This window comes from Ascaphus truei, chromosome 9 (assembly GCF_040206685.1).
Source record: "Ascaphus truei isolate aAscTru1 chromosome 9, aAscTru1.hap1, whole genome shotgun sequence".
Classification (NCBI taxonomy): domain Eukaryota; kingdom Metazoa; phylum Chordata; class Amphibia; order Anura; family Ascaphidae; genus Ascaphus; species Ascaphus truei.
Genome location: NC_134491.1, coordinates 66,047,352 through 66,070,464, shown reverse-complemented (window position 1 = coordinate 66,070,464; position 23,113 = coordinate 66,047,352). Strand labels below are relative to the sequence as shown.

The following is a 23,113-nucleotide window of genomic DNA, read 5'->3' as shown; positions in this document are numbered from 1 at the left end:
GCAATATACTGGTGCAATATTCCTAGATTTTGCAAAGGCTTTTGATACTGTTGATCATGTTATCTTGCTTAACAAACTTCAGTGCTCTGGAATAGGGAAACATTCTTTAAACTGGTTTCAATCACACCTATCGGGTAGATCACAATTTGTGTCTATTCCGGACTCTAACCCCTTGGATATCACCTGCGGTGTCCCAAAAGGCTCTGTTCTGGGGACCCTGCTCTTTTCAGTGTTCATCAGTGATGTTCCTACAGCTTGTAAGGGAGATTCAATACACATGTATGTGGATAACACAATCTTATATGCACATATCCCTAGCCTCTCTGACCTTGGACACGTATTTCAATCGGATTTTTCGAGACTTGAAAACTGGATTTCCCACAAAAAACTGTTTTTAAACACTAACAAGACTGTAACAATGGTATATAGGACCAAGGCTAAATTGCTAAAGCTATCAATGATGGAGATACAGATCAGAACCAACTCTAACACCATCCTAGCCCCTGTCACCAGTTTTAAATATCTGGGCATATGGTTTGTCTCCCATTAAACATTTGGGTTGCACATTGATACCCTGACATCCAAAACGTATGCCAAACTAGATGTACTTTATAGCAACAAATCCCCCCTAAGCTAGCTGGTCAGAAAGCGCATTGCACTGCAGATGCTAATACCAATTATAGACTATGGGGACATTGTATATGGTACAACACCCCAAACTAACTTTGGCAAACTAGATACTCTCTACAACTCAACATGCCGCTTTGTCCTCCAATGTAACTACAACACACATCACTGCGAAATGCTCAGAGAATTAGATTGGCCATCACTTGAGTCTAGGCGCATAGTTGATTTTTCCGGTCTTGCCTTCAAATACTTTCTGAGCAAGATACCCACATATCTGAACAAGCTCCTCACCCCTACCCCACACGTATCACCTGAGATCTGATTCTAAAGGATTGTTCACATTCCCAAGGTTCAACAAAGAATCCGTCATACCGTGCACCTCACAACTGGAACAATCAGCCAGAGACTCTCAAACCTGCCACAGGTCTAAGTTCTTTCAAAACTAAAGTTATCTCACATTTTAATCTGGTCTGTAACTGTTACATGCGCCTATAACATATTTTATCTTTAACTGTGCATGCAATGTCGTTATATATAATGTATAACTCTGTTCATTTAATGTAACCATGTATTGTTATCACAACCCTGTGCCCAGGACATCCTTGAAAACGCGAGGTAATTCTCAATGTAGTGTACAGGTAGACATAAAGTCCATGCATCGGTGCATCAGAATACAATCCACAGGTAGATAATTTCATCAATAATCTTCTTTGAATCCCTTGTTAGTGAGCAATATACATTCATCTTGAAGATATATTCTATTATTGCTCTTAGGGCATTGATAGTATACAAGACAATGATCACCTGTAGCTCATGATATAGTAGTCGCCTGGGTAGGCTAATAAAAGTGGGGTTTATGGGGTACTTGGGGGACACAATACCCAAAGGTAAAAGTGCACCCCCGTTCACCTCCACACTTAAATGAAACTACTTAGAACACACAGGATATCTGGTACTAGAAGGTATAATAGAAATCCATGGATAACTCACTGTTTAAGTAGAGGCTCAGCGGAGCCTATATCCAATAATTGCAGGTAAAAGCTCATCCAGGCGTGCATCCAGTAAATGATAGCAGGAAGAGGTAACCTCATATGAGGAATAAGCGGAGCACTGCAGGCAGGGTTGGACGCATGTGGAAACGGCACACCATTGATAATAAAAAATCAAATTTATTAAGTGACTAGAGACATCACAAAAAAGGAGCAGAGCTGTTCACTCTGACGCGTTTCGGGCCGTGGCCTGCAGGCGTGCCTGCAGTGCTCCGCTTATTCCTCATATGAGGTTACCTCTTCCTAATTCTCAATGTATTACTTCCTGGTAAACCATTTTTGCACGTCAATAAATAAAATACAAAAAGGTACAGATGTATAGCACATGGATAGTTGCAGTATACACATGCAAAAGCATGGGTACAGTCTAAACACACTGGCAGTTAGCTATGAGTCAGTTTAATGAAAGCCCTGTCTATTAACCCCTGGTCGATGTGTTGCTCGCCTCTGGCAGAGAAGGGGTTAATTCCACTGTATCTACTGCTGGCCTGAGTTAGAAGTTTCAGACCTATGAAAAACGATCTTGAACTATGGAAACACTGCACGGTTTATGGCTGTTACTTGGCTAAAAGCTTTTACTCTACGCCAGCTGTTACTGAGTGCGCTTCTCATGCTTACTAGGTGGTGTATCTTCAATATCAAGGCTGCTCAAAAGTTCTTCGAGGTCTCCCTCATTCATCAAATCTTCTTTATAGGGGTATCCCCTATAACCTCCATTATCAGTGCAATAATTCAGAAACCTGGGGACAAAGACAGGAAGCAGTGTCAGTTAAGATGATAAACAAATGACTCTGCCTCTTAGTGTCTCAGATACCTGCAATTAGAGTGCAAGCTCTTGAGGTTGGGGATTTGGAATAATCTAGTTCTAATTCATTTGAAGAAAACAAAGGTCACTGGAGTCTGCATTTGCTACCCATCCAAACCCACGAGGCAGGGTCGGCTGAGGGCAGTGCCATCTGCACCGAGCCCCACAGTTACAGAGGCCCCGCGTTCTTCCCCACAACAGTTAAATTGATTGCTGGGGAGAGAGCTGGGCCTCTGTAACTCTCTTACCTTCACCTTCTCTTTCTGCAGGGTCCCTTATAATGGCGTTGCATCACCATGACAACAGGATGCCTCTGGTGCCTTGTTGCCATGACAACATGACGCCACACCGCGTCACGTGACGCCATTTGACGTCGCGGTGCCATGATGAGGAACCCTGCAGGAAGAGATGCCGAAGGAGAAGGTAAGAGGCCCTTCACCACATGTCCTGCAGCGAACCCCGCAATATTCCTAGCCGGCCTTTCCCCCTTCCACCAGGACCTAATTGCTTGGACTATGGGCACATTTAACACAGGGCAGAATTGACATAGTTTCATAGTAGCTGAGGTTGAAAAAAGTTCAAGTTATGTTAAATTTAGACAATAGATACTTATCCAGGGGCGTAACTACATTTTTTGGGCCCCCCTGCAAAAATGTTGAAAGGGCCCCACCAAACAAAAAACACATTTAGTTTCTACCGGGATCCCCATGTCAACAGCCTTGTGTGAACCCCCCTCTCACACCCTCTTCTCATCCTCACAGTCCCACCCCTCTCAGTCTCACCCCTCTCACTTCCCCCCTCTCTCCCACCCCCATGTCTCATTTCCTTTCTTAGGCAGCGCTTATAGTGCAACGTCGCGTCAAAACAAATGCTTTGTCGGCGGCGCTTATAGTGGACGCGACGGCGTGATGGAGCGACAGTATTACCAAAATTCTGGTAGTCAGTAAAATTTGATTTTTGGAGACACGGTCTCCACATGTAACTGGCCTATAAGCCAATCAGGGAGCTTCTCCACCCGTCTGCCTTCCCGCCTCGTAGCCAGTGACGTCTCCAAACTACAACTTTTGCAATAGCGACGGCGACAGGTGACGTCATCGCTCGCGTCACCGGTTGTATAAGCGCAGCCTTACTCTTCCTCTCTCTTTCCTCACCTCTCTCGCCCCTCACTCACTCTTCTCCCCTCTTCTCCCCCTCCCACAGCCTTGCTCCTCACTCTATTCCCCCACCATAAACACACACTTCCTCCCCCCACACTCAATTCCCCCCAGGGCTCCTCCCCCCAGGGCTCCCTCCCCCACATACATACTCAATCACAACACACATGCACAATCACAACAATCACCCAATCTTTTACTTGGAGGAGGGGGGGGGGGAATAGGCCTGCTCCGGTCCGTGAGCTGCTGGAGATTGGGGCAGGAAAACAGGCAGGGGGAGGAGGGATTGTCTGTGTGCAGTGAAGGCTCCGTCCCTGCATCAAACAGAGAGCACAGAGCAGAAAGAAGCAGCCGGCGAGGAACTTGTGAGCCCGACTTGGGCCCTACTTCCAGCATAGGCCGGCAAGGCCTCCCAGCACTCTCGGGCCCCCCACATTGCGGAGTTTAACGGCACAGTAGTTACGCCACTGTACTTATCCTAGATTTGTATTTACAGTATATTGATCCAGAGGAAGGAAAATAAAAAACACCACTGAAATATCATCCATTGGTATCTCATAAGAGGAAAAATAAATTCCTTCCTGACTCCAATAACGGCAATCAGATTTCTCCCTGGATCAACATCCTTACCATGTTTACTTATTTGGTATATCCCTGTATACCTTTCCTTTCTAAATATATATCCAACCTTTTTTTTTAAGATATCTATTGTATCTGCCATCACAGTCTCCATGGGTAATGAAATCCACATTGTAACTGCCCTTACTGTAAAGAACCCTTTCCTTTGTTGCTGGTGAAATCTCCTTTCCTCCAACCTTAAGGGATGACCCTGTGTCCTTTGTACTGCCCGTGGGATGAATAGTTCTTTTGAAATCTCCTTGTACTGTTCCCAAATATATTTTATTATAGTTATCATATCCCCTCTTAGACGCCTCATTTCTAATGTAAATAAATCTAATTTAGCTAGCCTCTCCTCATAAGTCAGGTTGTCCATCCCTTTTATTCATTTGGTGGCTCTTCTCTGCACTTTTTCTAGCTCCATAATGTATTTTCTAAGGAGTGGTCCATTCACTCCCATAAAACCAATTTTATTATTAAAAACTGCAAGGAAAACACAAAAGTCCATTAATTTTGCAGAGGAGAGAATTAATTTGATTAGTTTGTTGGTACAAAATCAGTACCTAAAAATGTTCAATGTGCAAAAAGGAAGCGGTGTGTTCGCACACGCATGTTATTGATGCAGAGAGAGGCAAATTGATCCTGCTTCCTTAGCATCAAGGTACTTCAATTTCAACTTGCGTACAGTATGTCAACCTGTGATATTGGGTGTCCATAGGAGGAGCTGCATGATACACATTGTAACGTGATGTGACCAATAATCTAATTAAAGCAATTATTAACAAGCTCCATTTACTTTTGATGCAGATGGAAATAGAAAATGGTTCTGTGCATCAAAGTAAACCCTACTTTGCCTTGATACACAGACCACTTTATTTGTATTAAAGGCCTAACCAGACATTTAAAAAGTTATGGTGGGTAAAAAAAAGTGTAAAAAACCTCCACCGTGCAGTATACAGCAAATAAAAATATCACTTGTGAGCACATTCACGTGTCTCAGACAGCTCTGCAACCCTGCTATTCCCCATTATCTCCTAGCAAACACGGCTTCCACTGCAGCCAGGGATTCTGGGAAATAAGCACTCGCGGTGAGTCACTCTTGACTTCTTATCCATTTTAACACGGACCCCTATTAGCTTAGGCCTGCCGCATTACACATTATAATAGGGCTAACATTTAAATGGAACAAAGCAAACTTACAGCTAAAACCGTACCGATCTAACTAAGCTTTAGGGAAAGTCTAGAACATCGGAATGTGCACAAAACAGAAAAGCAGCCGGTCTATAGTCTCTCACTTACCGGGACCAGTTGGGATCCTTGCTAAGTATGATTGGGTTCCCCACCACAATTAGGAGGGCCTTAGCTCTTGTGATGGCCACGTTAAGCCTCTAAGGAGGAAGAGGAAGAGAAGATCTGTGACATGGAGCTTGGGTAGAGCGGTCAGTATATGTAGCTGTAACAACCTGTATGTGAATGTCTTGATTGGTGCTGTTATATGCTCAAAGCGCCGTGTTAAATGTCAAACATGCCAAATAAAATTAGCAGAAACAGGCGAAAATTCACTGCTAATTTTCCCCCCTGAAAAATTACACGAAAATGGCAGGATTTCCAAAAATTGCCAAGCATTAGTAGTCAGTGTACATTGCGAATATCAACACTGATCAAACGGCATCAGGTCACACGGCCCTTTGCACGATATACTGACGTTTTTGCTAACTTCTGGTATACATCACAACATTTTCTGGTAATCTGGTGGCATTTAAGTCTGTTTTTGCACGCCTGAGCCACGCACAATTTAAGAGAAAACTGTGTAAAACGCGGCGGTGAAGACGTTTGCACAACTCTAATCCCCTTTGAAGTGGGTGAGCCCAGTTTAATCCCAGTGTCAGGTCTCCATGTGATGGGCAAGTCGCATGATCGCACTGTGGCTCAGTCACTAAAATGAGATTGTAATCTCTTTGGGACAGAGACTCGGTGCATGGAACATGCCACGTACAGCTCTGCATACACTGAAAATAACTGTTCTTATAGCGCAAAGTAGCTGTTTTGCCCCTATCATTAGACGTGCTAAACTACTACATTTCTGTACACAATCAGCCCAGTACCACTACTTTCCCTTATTAATGACACTTCATTATTATTCCCGCTCCTCTCCTGCCACTCACCTTGGGGTTCTTTAAGAAACCAAGTCTAAAGTCTTCATCACGCTTGTCGTAATTCTTTGTGCTTCGCACAGTGGATATGAGAATCACCTTTCGTTCCTGGCCTTGGAATTCCTCCACGGACCCAACCTGTGAGGGACCAAGGATAGAAACAGAGTAGAGAAGAGAGGCACTCCAACCAACCACGTTTAGAACGTGATATCGTCTGCCCTTCCCCCCCCCCCCCATCCCCCCCACAGATAACACAACATCTGACTATAACGGAGAATGCTTTAGAGTTTCCAGAGGATTGAATGGTTGTGTTGGTGTAGAATATTACAATATATAATAATAACTTTATTTATATAGCACTTTTCTCCCAATGGGATGCAAAGGACTTCACAATGGCAAAAAGCAAAAAAGAAGAAAACATTTAAGATTATACAAGAGTTGAAACACAAGGAAAGATACAATACAGGATGGGACGGTTCTGTAGTTACTAAATGCCGTACAGGTTGTGGGTCGTTTATGAAATGCCCAGGGAAACAGGTTGGTCTTGAGCCTGTTTTTATAGATTTCCATAGAGGGGGCTTCTCGAACTGGACGAGGCAGACTGTTCCAGAGAGTGGGAGCAGCGCGGCTTAAAGCTCGGGCCCAAAGGAAGTAAAGGAGATTCTGGGAACTATTATGAGTCCTTCACCTGCAGATTGAAGACAGCGAATGGGAGTGTAGGGAACTAGAAGCTCTTAAAGATAGCTGGGACTCTGGTTATGTAGTGCTTTGTATGTCAACAAGCCAATCTTTATATAAATCTGCCATTTTACAGGCAGCCAATGCAGAAAATGGAAAACAGATGTGAAGTGGCCAGAATGAGTCAGTCTAGGACAACTTGCCGCAGCCACTCCTCTGCAGCCATCTTGCCACTCAGTGGCATAACTAAAGTGTAAGGGGCTCCCAGGTATTTCACTTATCTGCTGGCCCTCGTACAGTGCATCACGTGATGGCATGTTGTCATAGCAACGTGTTGCCATGTTACGTCACTGCGTCCCGTGACAGCGTGTTGTCATGGCAACGCTTCACCATGTGACATCATTTCACATGACGCTGCGACGTCGATGGAGGAGGGCCACACTCTTACAGAGGACCCTCTCTTTCCCCCGACAATCAGTATCATTGTTGTGTGAAAAAGCGCAGGGCCTCTGAACAGCTTGGGGGGTTACGACTCCCTTCAGGACCCCTAGCCCACCCGGTTCCCCCTGAGCTGGGGCCCCCGGACATCCAAGGCAGCAGTTACGCCACTGTCGCCACAACCAAGTTATGTCACTGCCGCTGTTTTACCACAAAGATAACCCCCTAACCTAAAAGCCCTTACAATCCCCTAACCTTAACCCCTAATGCTAATCTTCACCCTAAAAACCTTAATCCCTTACCCTAAAACCCACCATCGGAGCTCTTACCCTAAAACACTTAAAGTTAACCCCTTAATAACTTACCTTAGTGGTTGGTGTCGGCGGCGGCAAGTGAGCTGCGGCAAATTGTTCCATTCCGAGAATGGGTCTGGTTAGTTATTCAGCGTATCACACCACAGAGAACAAGGAAGCTACATCTCTATTTGACATGGGGTCACCAGGTATCTGAAGGTAACTCGCTAATCTCAGAAATGCAATAGAAGCAGGTACAATTGGGACTAAAACCGTTTCATGGTTTATGTTTCAGCTCATAAGACAAACACCGGTAATTCACCACTTAAAATAATCTGTAACCCCCTGGGACAAAGTGGAATAAAAGACAGTGTAGCAAAGTTGTTATTTTAATTAGCAGAAATTAAAAATGATTAAAAAGCATATCACTTGTTTTAGAGTCTAGAGATAGAAATGCAGATTCTCACATTCATAAAAAGTTTCTTAGAGGGGCATTTGAAAGTAAGATTTGAATTTCTTACCTTCAATTCATTGATGTCAGTCACATAATTCAGTTTCAAATCAATAGCTTGGCTAATTTTTTCCACCTGAAAGAAGAGAATGATTATCAGTTTGTGGGTATAACAGATTAAGCCCTTTGCATTATTATGGCATGAAACGCACCCTCTATTGATCCTACTGTATTAACCTCTCAACAATTTGAGCCATTTACTGGAGTGAAACATTGGCACATAAGCCCTTATTCGATATACACACTTCCCTTTGCTAGGGAAGACTCCAGTCCCATTCATTTGAATACAGTTGTTCTCTTCTCCAACACTGGGAAGTGGCTTCACTGCATACCGAATAAGGATCCATAGGTGGCAAGTGTTCAACAGAACATCTGGATCCATATAAACATAGTACTGTATGGTCATCTTACCAAGTTAGTATTTAACACAAAAGATGAAATGAATGGAAATCCTGCTTATTTGCTCATAATTTTTAAATCAGTCTTTGTTTTCTTTGTTTTTATGGGACATTCCCATGTTTGCATAAAGACCAGTGTATACTCAACAATCTTCTGCATCTAGACACTCTTCTGCACTGGAAGACCCGCTACAACCTAATGACTTGAGTGGACTGTACAATCTTTTCCAGTACTGGAAGGTGTTCTATGGCAGAAGACAGTTTAGTAAATATGGCCATAGAATAGAAAGGGTCCCGAGGGAGAAGCAGGAGCACAGCGCTTTGACAAACCGCCCTGTGCGTGAAACGTGTCAGAGTATCTGCCAGGACTACCCATGTATTTGGTTTTTAGCCAATAAACTTTTTTTATTTTGTATCCTGCCTCCGCCAGTGTTTTGAGTAGCTGTGCTCCTGCTTCTCCCTCGGGACCCTTTCTATTCTATTGCGCATGTCTATGGAAGCACACGGTGTTATTACATCAGTGAAGCCGGGCAGTGTCAGCTGTTTGTGGGTGTTCCAGTCGCCATCGCGTCGCACACATGGTGCTACAGAGACGCAGACGGAGCCCAGATCGGAGGGACTAACAGCCATCAGCGGAGTTCATAGGAGAGACCCATATGCTACACCACCTCCTCCTCTCCTCAAACGCTGCACTTACCGTTTGGAGCTGCGGATTCTCCAGGACTTCACCTTCCTTCTCCCTACTCTCTCAGGACTCCAAAGGTCAACTGTGAGTACCTTACAGGCTAACTACTGGTACTATTTGGGATAGCCAGTTGCCTCTTCTTCTATTTAAATTTAATAGTAGACAGAGAAGGAAGTGCGTATATATATACCTTTGATCATATGGCTATACAAAATTGACACTACTATAAGCTCTTCAATGCTCAAAGCTCACAACTACAGTGGCGGCAGAGTTTATTCTCATGCGGCCGCCACCGCAATGTGCGGGCAGACGCGGATTTTTTTTCTCGCAGCGTGCCGCGCGACAGCCGCGCGCTGGTCATGTGCGCCGGTCACGTGCGCCGGTCACGTGCACCGGTCACGTGCGCCGGTCACGTGCGCCAGGAATCCCCGAAGACGCCAGGCATCCCCGAAGGAGGCTGAAGGTAAGGGGGTTTGCTATTAATCCAGAGCGTGGAGCGGAGTGGAACAGCCAGGGGGTCGCGAGGAGAAGGGAAGGGGGAGGGGAAGATGCGGGGAAGATGGGCTGGCGCGCGGCCAAGTTCGGCGCCAGCCCGAAAACACCCGCGGGACCAGACGGGCAAATGCAGCAATAAAGCTGGTCGCAGCAGTACATGTTGTCATCGAGCTCCGATATATTTCTTCAGGACTGACATCAGCCCTGGATATATACTCTAGTAAATATAGCCCAAAGAAAGCTTATGTACAATGTTCGGAGAGCCATAGTCTGGTCACTGTTTTCAAATCTATTTTATAACTGCGTTCAGTGCTGGGCAGATACATTCCAGGATCCCTTCCCACAGTAATTAGCATGAGGTGTTTACACTTGATCTGAGTCAAAAGTGGAATTAGCGCTATTATAACAGGTGATTCCTTTCTACTGCCAGGAAGTGCAGAGAGCAGTCACGTTGGCTTCACCTGCTTCCTATAAGGAGAGATGATACCGATGTCCTTGGGAGAGATCTTGGCCAGTCCTTTCTTGGCCTGAGTCTGCAGCAGAGCTTTGAGGTAAGACTTGAGCTCATGAATCTCATGCACGTTGAAGAAGGAAGGGTTGTCCTCTTCCCGCTCCTCTTTCCCCAGCACGCCATGGAAAATGATTGGGAATCCCTTTTAGGGGAAAATAAGACAGGTCAGTGAATGCAGCTGGGCTGCAAACTCATTCTGGACAGAAACTGCCTTCTCTTATATGTTGACTTGTACCAAACACAATCACCTAATATCTTCGCAATCAAGATCCATAAGTCCCAAGTACTGTAGCACCGAATCACACTAATGACTGTCTATGGCTGCGGCCACGCTGCTGCTGAGCGCGCTCATGCTTGAGAGCGATGACATCACCAACTCTCCAAGCATGAGCGCTCGGATGCCCTTTTGCAATTTGCGAGTGCGAGCGGGGGGGGGGGGGAGGAGGGGGATTGTGGCGTTTAGGGGAGGAGGTGTGTAATTGGCTGGATCGGGGCGTGTTATTGAAGGAACTATTGTGACGTAATTTTGGGTCATGTGACCCTTCGGAGCGCTTGGAAATCAATTTTCCATGTCGCCCCAAGCGTGAGCACTGCCGAGCGCACGTGCACGTGCGCACGAAGCGTCAGTGTGGCCATGCTCATTAGATTACATTAAAGTGGCGAGCGAGCCAAGCGCCTTTTGGCTGCGGCCAGGCTGGGAGCGCTGGCGCTTGAGCGCCGTGACGTCATGCGAGATCACCCTGGCCAAGGGCATTCAGAGTTATCACTCTGATCGTGCTGAGCATGAGCGCGTGGTTCGCTCCACCCAGGCCGCAGCCTTATGTATGAGTTTAAAGCGACTGATGCCTTCAAAATATGTGTGTATGTTTGTGTGTTTATATGTATATGTACAGTGTGTGTGTGTGTATATATATATATGTGTGTGTGTGTATGCACCAAAATAAGCTTTTTTTGTGGCTTTATAATTGTTTTTTGTAAACCCTGTATTACATGGTTTGATTGCAATATTTTGTGTGTGTATATATATATATATATATATATATACATAGTGAACTCTCCCCGGCTGAAACCTCGCTGACGTCATCGAGCTCACGCGAGATTTGATTCAGTGTATGCTCTGTGTAGCGCCGGAGCAAGGGGAAGGCGGCGTCCCTCGTGGCTTTCGGTCCCTGCTGGAACATAGAGGGGCTATTGTGGCAAGACACACCGCGGACATCAAACCGAAGTCCTCCTCCTTGGGTTCCTGCGTCTGAACGGGCTGAGTTGTACTCAAAAATGCATTTTATTGAGCTCTGTTTGTGAGTGTGTATTTTTATCCCATATTCCATAAATTTATTGTTATACAATTTTACGCTATGAGTGCGCCTGTGTTTTTTCTGTATTTTTGTAGATATCCCAAGGAAGTGGTGTTCCCTTCACTCGGGCTGCAGAGACTCTTTTGGATAGCAATTGGAATATCTTGGGATTTGTATATATTTTTTATATATATTTTTCTGGACATTTTCTTTTTTTATGTATTTTTTATGCATTTTATTAGTTTAATACATTAATTTTTATTCTATCCACTGTGCTTAGCATAGGTTTTTTATTCTTATCTGTATTATTTTTACTTTTATTTTTACAATCACCTTTTATTTTTATAGAGATATTATATAGTGATAGGTTGGCACTTATATTTTTTCTCTTGTTGTGATATATATATATATATATATATATATATATATACTAGCTGAGAGACCCGGCGTTGCCCGGGATGTAAATGCGTAATAGGTAGTATTATTTATAAATCGTGGAACAATAGGTGACTATTTGTTGTAAAGGTTGGATAATAATGTTGAAAAGAAAGATGGAAGAAAATGTAATACGATGTTGTTTACAAATGGTTTATTGTAAACACACCACAGTACAATGTATATTTTGGTGACATAAGTGATGTGAAAATGTGAGGCGTGTGTCCTGCTAGGGTGTGAGCGTGTGTGAGGCGGCGGGTGGGTGTTCAGTACGGGTGGCGCGTGGGTAATGAGTGCAGGCTGTGGGTCGGGGTCCTGCTAGGGTGTGAGGCGGCGGGTGTGTGGCGAGTGCGGGTGACAGCTGGCCAGTGATATTGTTGCGTAGGGGCAGGATGCGGCAGGTGTGTGTCGAGTGTGTGGGGTGGGTGAGAGGCGGCGGGTGTGTGTCGAGTGGCGGGTGTCTGTTGAGTGCGTGCGGCGGCTGTGTGGCGCAGGGGTGTGAGCGGTGGGCGGGTGAAAGGCAGAAGTGCGGGTGGGCGAAAGGCAGAGGCAGGAGGGCGGACGAAAGGCATTGAAGGAGGGGAGGTGAGGTCGGAGGGGTGGTGAGGGGAGGTGAAGGGGGGCGGAGGGGAGGTCGGAGGGGAGGTGAGGAGGATGGGTGCTGGGGGGGGGTGTTGGGGGATGGTGAGGGGAGGTGAAGGGGGGGCGGAGGGGAGGTGAAAGGGGGGCGGAGGGGAGGTGAAGGGGGGGGCGGAGGGGAGGTGAAGGGGGGCGGAGGGGAGGTGAAGGGGGGGCGGAGGGGAGGTGAAGGGGGGGCGGAGGTGAAAGCGGGGTGGAGGGGAGGTGAAGGGGGGGTGGAGGGGAGGTGAAGGGGGGGCGGAGGGGAGGTGAAGGGGGGGGGGGGCGGAGGGGGTAGGTGGGAAGGGTGGAGGTGGGGGGCTGGGGGGGAGGTGAAGGGGGGGTGAGGGTAGATGAAGGGGGGGTGGAGGGGAGGTGGTAAGGGGGGGAGGTGGTGGGAAGGGGGGGAGGTGGTGGGAAGGTGGGAAGGGGGGGGGGGTGGTGGGAAGGTGGGAAGGGGGGGAGGTGGTGGGAAGGGGGGGGAGGTGGTGGGAAGGGGGGGGGGTGGTGGGAAGGGGGGGGAGGTGGTGGGAAGGGGGGAGGTGGTAGGAAGGGGGGGGGGGAGGTGGTGGGGAGGTGGGAAGGTGGGAGGTTGTAAGGGGGGAGTGAAGGGATAGTGAAGGGGGGTGAAGTTGGGGGTGAAGGTGGGGGTGGAGGGGGCGGTTAATGTGGGGGTGGAGGGGGGGGGTGAAGGTGGGGGTGGAGGGGAGGTGAAGCGGGGGTGGAGGGGAGGTGAAGCGGGGGTGGAGGGGAGGTGAAGGGGGGGGTGGAGGTGAGGTGAAGGGGGGTGGAGGAGGGGAGGTGAAGGGGAGGTGAAGGGGGGGGGTGGAGGGGAGGTGAAGGGGGGGAGGTGAAGGGGGAGGTGAATGTGGGGGTGGAGGGGGGGGTGAAGGTGGGGGTGGAGGGGAGGTGAAGGTGGGGGTGGAGTGGAGGTGAAGCGGGGGTGGAGGGGAGGTGAAGCGGGGGTGGAGGGGAGGTGAAGGGGGGGTGGAGGTGAGGTGAAGGGGGTGGAGGAGGGGAGGTGAAGGGGAGGTGAAGGGGGGGGGGTGGAGGGGAGGGGGGTGGAGGGGAGGTGAAGGGGGGGCGGAGGGGAGGTGAAGGGGAGGGGTGGAGGTGAAGGGGAGGGGTGTAAGGGAGATGGAGGGGTGGAGGGGAGGTGAAGGGGGGGTGGAGGGGAGGTGAAGGGGGGGGGGTGGAGGGGAGGGGGGTGGAGGGGAGGTGAAGGGGGGGGTGGAGGGGAGGTGATGGGGGGGGTGGAGGGGAGGTGAAGCGGGGGTGGAGGGGAGGTGAAGCGGGGGTGGAGGGGAGGTGAAGCGGGGGTGGAGGTGAGGTGAAGGGGGGTGGAGGAGGGGAGGTGAAGGGGAGGTGAAGGGGGGGGGTGGAGGGGAGGTGAAGGGGGGGGTGGAGGGGAGGTGAAGGGGGGGGCGGAGGGGAGGTGAAGGGGAGGGGTGGAGGTGAAGGGGAGGGGTGTAAGGGAGGTGGAGGGGTGGAGGGGAGGTGAAGGGGGGGGGGTGGAGGGGAGGTGAAGGGGGGGGTGGAGGGGAGGTGAAGGGGGGGGGTGGAGGGGAGGTGAAGGGGGGGGTGGAGGGGAGGTGATGGGGGGGTGGAGGGGAGGTGAAGGGGGGGGTGGAGGGGAGGGGTGGAGGTTAAGGGGGGGGGTGGAGGGGAGGTTAAGGGGGGGTGGAGGGGAGGTTAAGGGGGGGGGGTGGAGGGGAGGTTAAGGGGGGGGGTGGAGGGGAGGTTAAGGGGAGGTAAAGGGGGGGTTGGAGGGGAGGTGAAGGTGGGGTAAAGTGGAGGTGGGGTGAAGTGGAGGGGAGGTGAAGGGGGGTGGAGGGGAGGTGGAGGGGAGGTGGAGGGGAGGTGGAAGGGAGGGGAAGTGGAGTGAGGGGTGGGTTAGGGGAGGTGAAGGCCGCTCACTCACCCGTCCGGCAGCTCCCACGTGGATCTGAGGCGGGAGGCAGCGTGTTGTGGCCGCTCCCCCGCTGTGTCCCTGGCGCGCGCTCGCTCACTCCAAGGTGAAGGGGGGTGAGGGGAGGTGAAGGCCGCTCACTCACCCGTCCGGCAGCTCACTCACCCGTCCGGCAGCTCCCACGTGGAGGGGGGGGGGGAGGTGAAAGCGCGGGAAACAGGGAGAGGCGGAGCCTCCGGGACCGGTGGGGAAGAGAGCGGGAGATGTGCTGCTAACACTGTGAGCCCCGCTAATGTATGTAACACCGTGTGTGTGGGGGGGTTGTGTGTGTTTAGTGATGTGTGTGTGTGTGTGTGTGTGTGTGTGTGTGTGTGTGTGTGTGTGTATAGTGATGTGTGTGTGTGTGTGTATAGTGATGTGTGTGTGTGTGTGTGTGTGTATAGTGGTGTGTGTGTGTGTGTGTGTGTGTGTGTGTGTGTGTGTATAGTGGTGTGTGTGTGTGTGTGTGTGTATAGTGATGTGTGTGTGTATAGTGATGTGTGTGTGTGTATAGTGATGTGTGTGTGTGTGTGTGTGTGTGTGTGTGTGTGTGTATAGTGGTGTGTGTGTGTGTGTGTGTGTGTGTGTGTGTGTGTGTGTGTGTGTATAGTGATGTGTGTGTGTGTGTGTGTGTGTATAGTGATGTGTGTGTGTGTGTGTGTGTGTGTGTGTATAGTGATGTGTGTGTGTGTGTGTGTGTGTATAGTGGTGTGTGTGTGTGTGTGTGTGTGTGTGTGTATAGTGATATGTGTGTGTGTGTATAGTGATGTGTGTGTGTATAGTGATGTGTGTGTGTGTGTATAGTGATGTGTGTGTGTGTATAGTGATGTGTGTGTGTGTGTGTGTGTGTGTATAGTGATGTGTGTGTGTGTGTGTGTGTGTGTGTGTGTGTGTGTGTGTGTGTGTGTGTGTATAGTGATGTGTGTGTGTGTGTGTGTATGTATAGTGATGTGTGTGTATAGTGATGTGTGTGTATAGTGATGTGTGTGTGTGTGTGTGTGTGTGTGTATAGTGATGTGTGTGTGTGTATAGTGATGTGTGTGTGTGTATAGTGATGTGTGTGTGTGTGTGTGTGTGTGTGTGTGTGTGTGTATAGTGATGTGTGTGTGTGTATAGTGATGTGTGTGTGTGTGTGTGTGTGTGTGTGTGTATAGTGATGTGTGTGTGTGTATAGTGATGTGTGTGTGTGTGTGTGTGTGTGTGTGTGTGTATAGTGATGTGTGTGTGTGTATAGTGATGTGTGTGTGTGTATAGTGATGTGTGTGTGTGTATAGTGATGTGTGTGTGTGTGTGTGTGTGTGTGTGTGTGTGCCAATGAGAGGTGTGCGGGGGCAGGCGGCCCAAGGTACAATGAGATTGCCGCTAGGGACACGGGGAGGGGCACAGGGAGACACATACAGACCCGGACACATAGGACACTTTCAGAAATATATAGTAGATATACAGTATATGTGTTGTGAAGCCTGGTTTCCGCATTTCACGGACCAGGGGTTAATTCTTTGTTCAGCTGAGAATGTTGCAAGTTGCCAGTGACCTTCTCAATGTAATATGTTTTATGTAACTCTTTTGATGTTGCATGTTAACCCACCAAGCAGGGGCTGGGTCATATTGAAGGTACCTGGCCTTAACCCTCCCTCAAATGTATCTATGTTGTGCCATAGGGCAGCGGTGCGCAAAGTGGGGGGCGCAAGATTGTTTAGGGGAGGTGAAACTGTGGTGTGCGCTGGCCGGCAGACCTAGAGCAGGGGTGCCCAACTCCAGTCCTCAAGGGCCACCAATACGTCAGGTTTTCAGTATCTCTTTGCTTCAGCACACATGGCTCAGTCAATGACTGATTGGAGCCATGGGAATTGTATATTAACTTAGGCCCGGGCCATAGAGGTGTGGGGAGAGCGGAGGCGCACTAACGCTGAGGCTCGCCTGCTTCAGTCAGTGCGATTGCACGGACTTGCAGGCGAGCCAGCGTGCACGAAGGGAGCCGGGGGGGAGGTGGTTGGAGGCGGGGCAGTGACGTCGCTGGGCCAATCGCCCGCGACGCACTGACGTCAATGTCACGGCGCCGTGACGTTGACACTGCTGAAGGCTGATTGGATGTTTTTAGCCGACAGCGCGCTGAAAAACAGCTTGGCGCTCGGCTGAAAACTCCAAAGCCTGAGCACGCCTGCGGACGCTCGCGTGAGCCCCCTCTCAAGGCATCTTCATTGAGGATGCAGGGGCTCAGCGCTGAGCGTCCACACGCCTCAGCACGGCTTGTCCTTCTATGAACGCAGCCTAAGCCCCGTTAAATTGCCAGCTTACATATCCCACAACTGTTGAGAAGCAGAATGGCCTAACGTACAGTGAGGCTGATTCAGCCAAATATTGGTAAAGCACACAACTGTATATTAGCTACCGGTAATGCTACCCTGCACTCAGGGATGGTGGGGACCAGGATCTAATTCTGCATCTATCTTTTATTTGGTGTCAAAGGTGATGTATCTATATATGTAAATGTAAAATAATTGGACTGTTAAGTTTGCAGTGCATCAAAGTAAGCTTTCAATTGCCTTGATACACAGGAGGAGATGTATTAGTGTAAAGAAAGTGCGCCTAGAAGTTTGTTTTGACTCATTGCTGCATTTTCTGCCGGCGTTTCTTACATTTGATTTAAGTTGCTAGCCAGAAAAGGTTACGCCACCAGACGTTGCCGATTATTTGATGCAAATGCAAGATACAAACAAAATTGACCATGGAGACTCAGAGTTTGATACATTTCATAATAATTTGTGTCATGTAACATAACTCTTCCGACTGACACTCCCCAAAATGCAATATTAAGCACCCGGCACATAACCTGAAGCACAGACACAAAGATGACAATTATGCAATTTGTGCCAATTTTACTCCTAGACCCAGCCTAACTGTTGGGGTGTATAACGCCCCCCTAATCTCTCTCCTTATATTGAAACACAATGCTCCTTCATACAACGTAACAATTTTATTTCTCGATAAGGTATCAGAATAACTCTTTATTATTCTCCAATGTTCTCGCTTATAGAACTTGGCAGCGAGCCACAGATAAAAACTGGATGGAAAGCAGGAGGCGCAATACTTTAATCATCTTCTATTCCTTAACAGATAATACTCCCAGGAGAGGTTACTGCTCAGGATAAATTGCACCTGGCATAGTAAACAAATCACACCTGACTTGCTGATCTCCCATACTCCGCTCACCTCTGCCAATAAAAGTTTGTAAAAAAAAAAAAAAAAAACAACTTAACAATTTAATCCTCTTCCTTAACCCAGGGGTGTAACTACCGCCCGGGAATGTCTCGGGACCCCAGCTGGGGGTGGAGGGCGAAGGCAGTCGGGACCCTCCCTCTGGACTCTTGATGACCGCCCCAAGCGTTTACAGAGGCCCCGCACTCTTCCCCATAGCAATGAATCTGATTGCCGTGGAGAGAGCTGGGTCTCTGTAACACAGCAGCCCTTCTCCATGACGTCATGGCATCATGTGACCCTGCATCGTCATGGCGACACATCACATCGCAATTAAATTTCGATCTCTGTTTAGGCCACTGCTAAGTGTCCCGAACAGTTGCATAAATTTGTATTCATGCAACCGTCTCTCTTTCGGGGTTTTAAGATTACCTTTGAGTATGGCAACCCTCAGATCGTTCATCTTATGGCCAGAGTCAGAGAAATGTTCGCCAACAGGACTGTCTCTTGTACCGCGTGTGATGCTGTGGCGATGCAGGTTCATTCTCTTGTTTAGCCCCTGCCCTGTCTCACCTATGTAGTAGCAGCCCCCTGGGCATTTTCATGCACATGATGAGGTACACGACATTGCTGGAAGAACAGGTGAACCTTCCTCTGATTTTGTATTCCCGATTCCAGTGTGGTATTTGTATTGTGTCCGCTGTGTAGAGCATTGCGCAGGTTTTGCATCTTGGGTCCTGGCATGGTTTTGTCCCGCATTCAGTTGTACTGCTGAATACTTTACTCCTCACCATAATATTCTTGAGATTATGGGGTTGTCTGTATGATAATAAGGGTGATTCAGGGAAGACCTGTTGCAGTCTTGTATCTTCCTGGAGGATGGGTTGTAATTTCCTGGCGATCTTGCGTAGGGCTCCTAGGTGTGGGTTATATGTGACCACCAAAGGTACCCTGTCGCTTGTCTCCTTCTGTTTGTATTCAAGAAGATCACTTCTTGGTATTCTGGTGGCTTTGTGAATTTGCTGGTCTACAATTCTGTGGTTATATCCACGGTTTATAAAGTCTGATCTCAAGGCTTTAATCCGCTGGTCTCTGTCTGCTGTGTCGGAGCATATCCGGTTGTATCGTATGGCTTGACTGTAGATGGTTGCATGTTTGGTGTGTGTCGGGTGGAAGCTGTTGTCCCTCAAATAGCTGGCTCTGTCTGTAGGTTTGCGGTATACAGAGGTCTGTAGTTGGTTGTTCTTTATAGTAATGGTGGTGTCTAGGAAATGTACTTCATCTCCGGGGAATAGGTGAGTTTGAGGTTGATGGTTGATGGTCGGGTGGAAAGTATTGAAGTTGTCATAGAACTGTAGGAGGTCCTGTTCGCCAGAGGTCCAAATCAGGAGGATGTCATCGATGTAGCGAAGGTATGTAAGGGGTTTCAAGTGACAGGTGGACAGAAAGTCACTTTCCAGTTTTGCGCAGAACAGATTGGCATACTGTGGCGCCATCCGAGTACCCATAGCGGTCCCGGTTGTCTGAATGTATGTGTCATTTCCAAATGTGAAGTAGTTATGGGTCAGAATAAATTCGATGCATTTAGTCACTGTCTCTGTGAGTGGCTCCTGCGGTCCCAGAAAGTATCTGCAGGCTGAAATCCCATCCTCGTGGGGGATGTTGGTATAAAGTGACTCTACATCCATGGTTGCTAGTAGTGTTCCTGTTGGGAGGGGGCCAATTGCATTCAGTTTGTTTAGCAGGTCGGTGGTATCCTGGATATAGCTGGGTGTGTTCCTGACAAGTGGGGGCTGCTACTACATAGGTGAGACAGGGCAGGGGCTAAACAAGAGAATGAACCTGCATCGCCACAGCATCACACGCGGTACAAGAGACAGTCCTGTTGGCGAACATTTCTCTGACTCTGGCCATAAGATGAACGATCTGAGGGTTGCCATACTCAAAGGTAATCTTAAAACCCCGAAAGAGAGACGGTTGCATGAATACAAATTTATGCAACTGTTCGGGACACTTAGCAGTGGCCTAAACAGAGATCGAAATTTTATGAGTCATTACTGACACTAGTGAACTCTCGTCCCATGAGCGCTAAAGACCATGTCTGTATATGTATGCACACACAGCTGTCTCTTACACATACTAATACTCCTTGTTTTTCCATCCCTATACACCAATAGGGACCACTAAGTATCCACACACACTTTTAGTTGTGCTACAAACTCTCACATTTCCACACCCACCCACACCATTTATATCCACTCCCACTCCACACACACCTTGTGTAAAGCACTGTATATACTGTGGGCTCCCCATTCATTTTTATTCACACTGATACACATACACACTCTTTCCTCACTTGCTTTCATTACCTTTTGACACCTCTAGCCATAAATCTCATCCACACCGGTGGAAGGAACAGCACAGATAACATTCCAAGAGACACTGTTTTTAAGTTTACCTTTTGCTTCATTCATTGTAACATCGCCGGAAGAAGAAATCAGTGTATCTCGAAAGCTCGCACAAATAAAAGCATTTCGTTAGCCACAGAACGTTATCATCTATTTATTTTTTGATTATTGAAGCTCGGCTAACACGGTACTGATACCTCTACATGTATATATATATATATACACATATACATATACACATACACATATATATATATATATATATATATATATATACATACATATATATATATATATATATATATACACACACACACACATATATTAAATATACCCCTACCACCCACATACATATAAAATATAGCCCCACCTCCCCAATACATATAAAATATCCCCCCACCTCCCCAATACATATAAAATATCCCCCCACCTCCCCAATACATATAAAATATACCTCCACCTCCCCAATACATATAAAATATACCCCCACCTCCCCAATACATATAAAATATACCCCCACCTCCCCAATACATATAAAATATACCCCACCACCCATATACATATTAAATATACCCCCACCACCCATATACATATTAAATATACCCTCACCTCCCCCCACATTGTACTTTACCTATCTCCTGCAGGACACAGACAGCACAGGAATGTCTCTGGCCCGCCGGGGTGTAGGCTCCGCCCCCACTGTCCTCTGGTTGGCGGTCCTCTCCTCCAATCAGGGACAGCACACAAGGTCCTCCTTGCTCGTCCCGGCCCGACCTCTTACTGCCTCCGCCTGCCCTCTCTGCACCAGCGCATGCCGCTGCCCTCATCACTGACCATGCCAGCCCTCGCGCTGCCATTGCCGCAACAATAGTATTACCTCCAAATTTATACCGGACAGGCAGCAGAATTACCTGCCTGTCCGGGTGAAAACCGGACACCTGGCAACCCTATCTGAGATCAGACTCCAAAAGACTGTTCATGGTCCCAAGGTTCAACAAAGTATCCGGCCGCTCCTCCTCCTCTTACCGTGCCCCCCAAAACTGGAACAATCAACCGGAGACTCTCACATCCACCACCAGTTTAAGTTCTTTCAAAACTAAAGCTGTCTCACATTTTGATCTGGTCTGTAACTGTTACATACGCCTATAACATATTATCTCTAACTGTGCATGCTACTGTGTGTGTTGTATATAATGTTCACTTATGTAACTGTATTTGTTACCATGTATTATTTGTCAACTTAACTCTATGCCCAGGATATACTTGAAAACGAGAGGTAAGTCTCAATGTATTACTTCCTGGTAAAACATTTTATAAATAAATAATTAGTATTTAATGTAGATTTAAACTGAAGTGCAAAATAGTTTTTACTGACTCTTATTCTATACCCTTTTCATATTGGTCCTCTAAAAGGGAATGGCATGAAGAGGAGACTTTAGTGCCCTGAACGCTTGCTATTCTCTTGTTATATAAGGCCTCGGGCATGGTGTCTCGGGCCGCGCTGATCCGCGCTCCTGCTCTGCCTCGCCTGCTCAAACTGGAACTCTTTTGTGTTCTGGCAGGCGAGGCAGTGAGCGCGCTTTGGGGGCGGGGGCGGAGGCGGGGCTAGTCCCTCGCTCCCATTGGATGTGAGCGGTCACGTGACGGCTCCTCCGCTCCCGAGCGGCAAATTTTACCTTTGCCTGTCTCTCCAAAATACCTGCGCCTCCGCACGCATGCGGAAGCGGCTCCTAGAGCCGCGCTGATGACAGATGCAGGGGGTAAGTGCATCTGCTCAGCGCGGCTCAGCACGGCTCACCGTACTATGTCCCAGGCATTAGGCTAAGGCCCCGGTCTCTCCGCTGTAACGCGCGCCCGCGCTTTTGGCGGCGCGTTCAGCCAGTTCCCCGGTCTGCAGCTCACTGCAGGAGGAGAGACCGGAGGGGCGTGGCGGAGGAGTGACGGGGGAACGGCCATGACGTCACCCGGCAGGTTCGCCCTCATTGGCTGAACGGCCGGGGGCGTGCCTAATCGCTCGACGCGAGTCCTGCTCTCAATTCTATTGAGAGCAGGAGTAGCTCTCGCGCGAGCGCTGCGATCCCCCCTCGCAGCGGGCCCGGCGCCATTGCGGGGAGGGCTCTCGTGCGCGCAGCGTCCGCTGTAGGCAGCGGGGGCAAGGCCTTAGTTAGGTATTGAAAGGAATCCTCTTTACCCTAGATTTGTGTTTATGGGAAATAGTTTTTATTCTACGTGCTAACATAGTACCACCATCTTGTGGCTATATAAGGTACTACAGTTAACAGGCACCACTATACAAACACACACACACTTGGCTCAACGGATCAATTATTATAAAATGGAAGCTGTTGCGGTTGCTAAAGTGGTACTGGCACCTCAGGCAGCGAAGGGGTAATAATATTCTGGCACTTCAACTGGATTCCAGCACCACTAAGGGCCGTGTTTAGTAAACAGTGCTACTCGGAAAGGATCAGTGACCTCAGTGGGCCCTGTTTATGTCGCAGTTATTTTTCGGTCAGGGACAGAGAGCCCTTGGAAAAAAATCAATCCTCTGCTCAAGGCATTGAGGGGTAAGAGAGTTTTTTAAGCATCTCCAACCCTACTGTACCTTGCGAGGCAGCTTCTCCCAGTCGCAATAGGAATGTGAGAGCATCTCATCTGCTTTCACTTGCAGATCGTTTTCATAAAACAGCTCGTTAGGTATCTTTAGGATGGCAGGGTGGGATCTAACGAGAAAGAGAGAGAAGGAGGAGGCTGGTTGGCATTACTGCATTGGCTACCAAATGTCTTGCTAGCCTC

The 23,113-nt window shown here is 48.3% G+C and overlaps 1 protein-coding gene across 1 annotated transcript in view; it reads right to left on the bottom strand.

Moving 5' to 3' along the window:
• MOV10 (Mov10 RNA helicase) overlaps positions 1-23,113 on the bottom strand; it is a 78,101-nt gene that overhangs the window by 2,174 nt on the left and 52,814 nt on the right. The window contains exons 15-20 of the mRNA XM_075615280.1: positions 22,923-23,040; positions 10,366-10,557; positions 8,337-8,402; positions 6,419-6,544; positions 5,553-5,641; positions 2,295-2,416 (exon numbers count right to left, since the gene is read on the bottom strand). Of these exons, the coding sequence (XP_075471395.1) occupies positions 2,295-2,416; positions 5,553-5,641; positions 6,419-6,544; positions 8,337-8,402; positions 10,366-10,557; positions 22,923-23,040 (713 nt within the window). The remainder of the gene's footprint in view (positions 1-2,294; positions 2,417-5,552; positions 5,642-6,418; positions 6,545-8,336; positions 8,403-10,365; positions 10,558-22,922; positions 23,041-23,113) is intronic.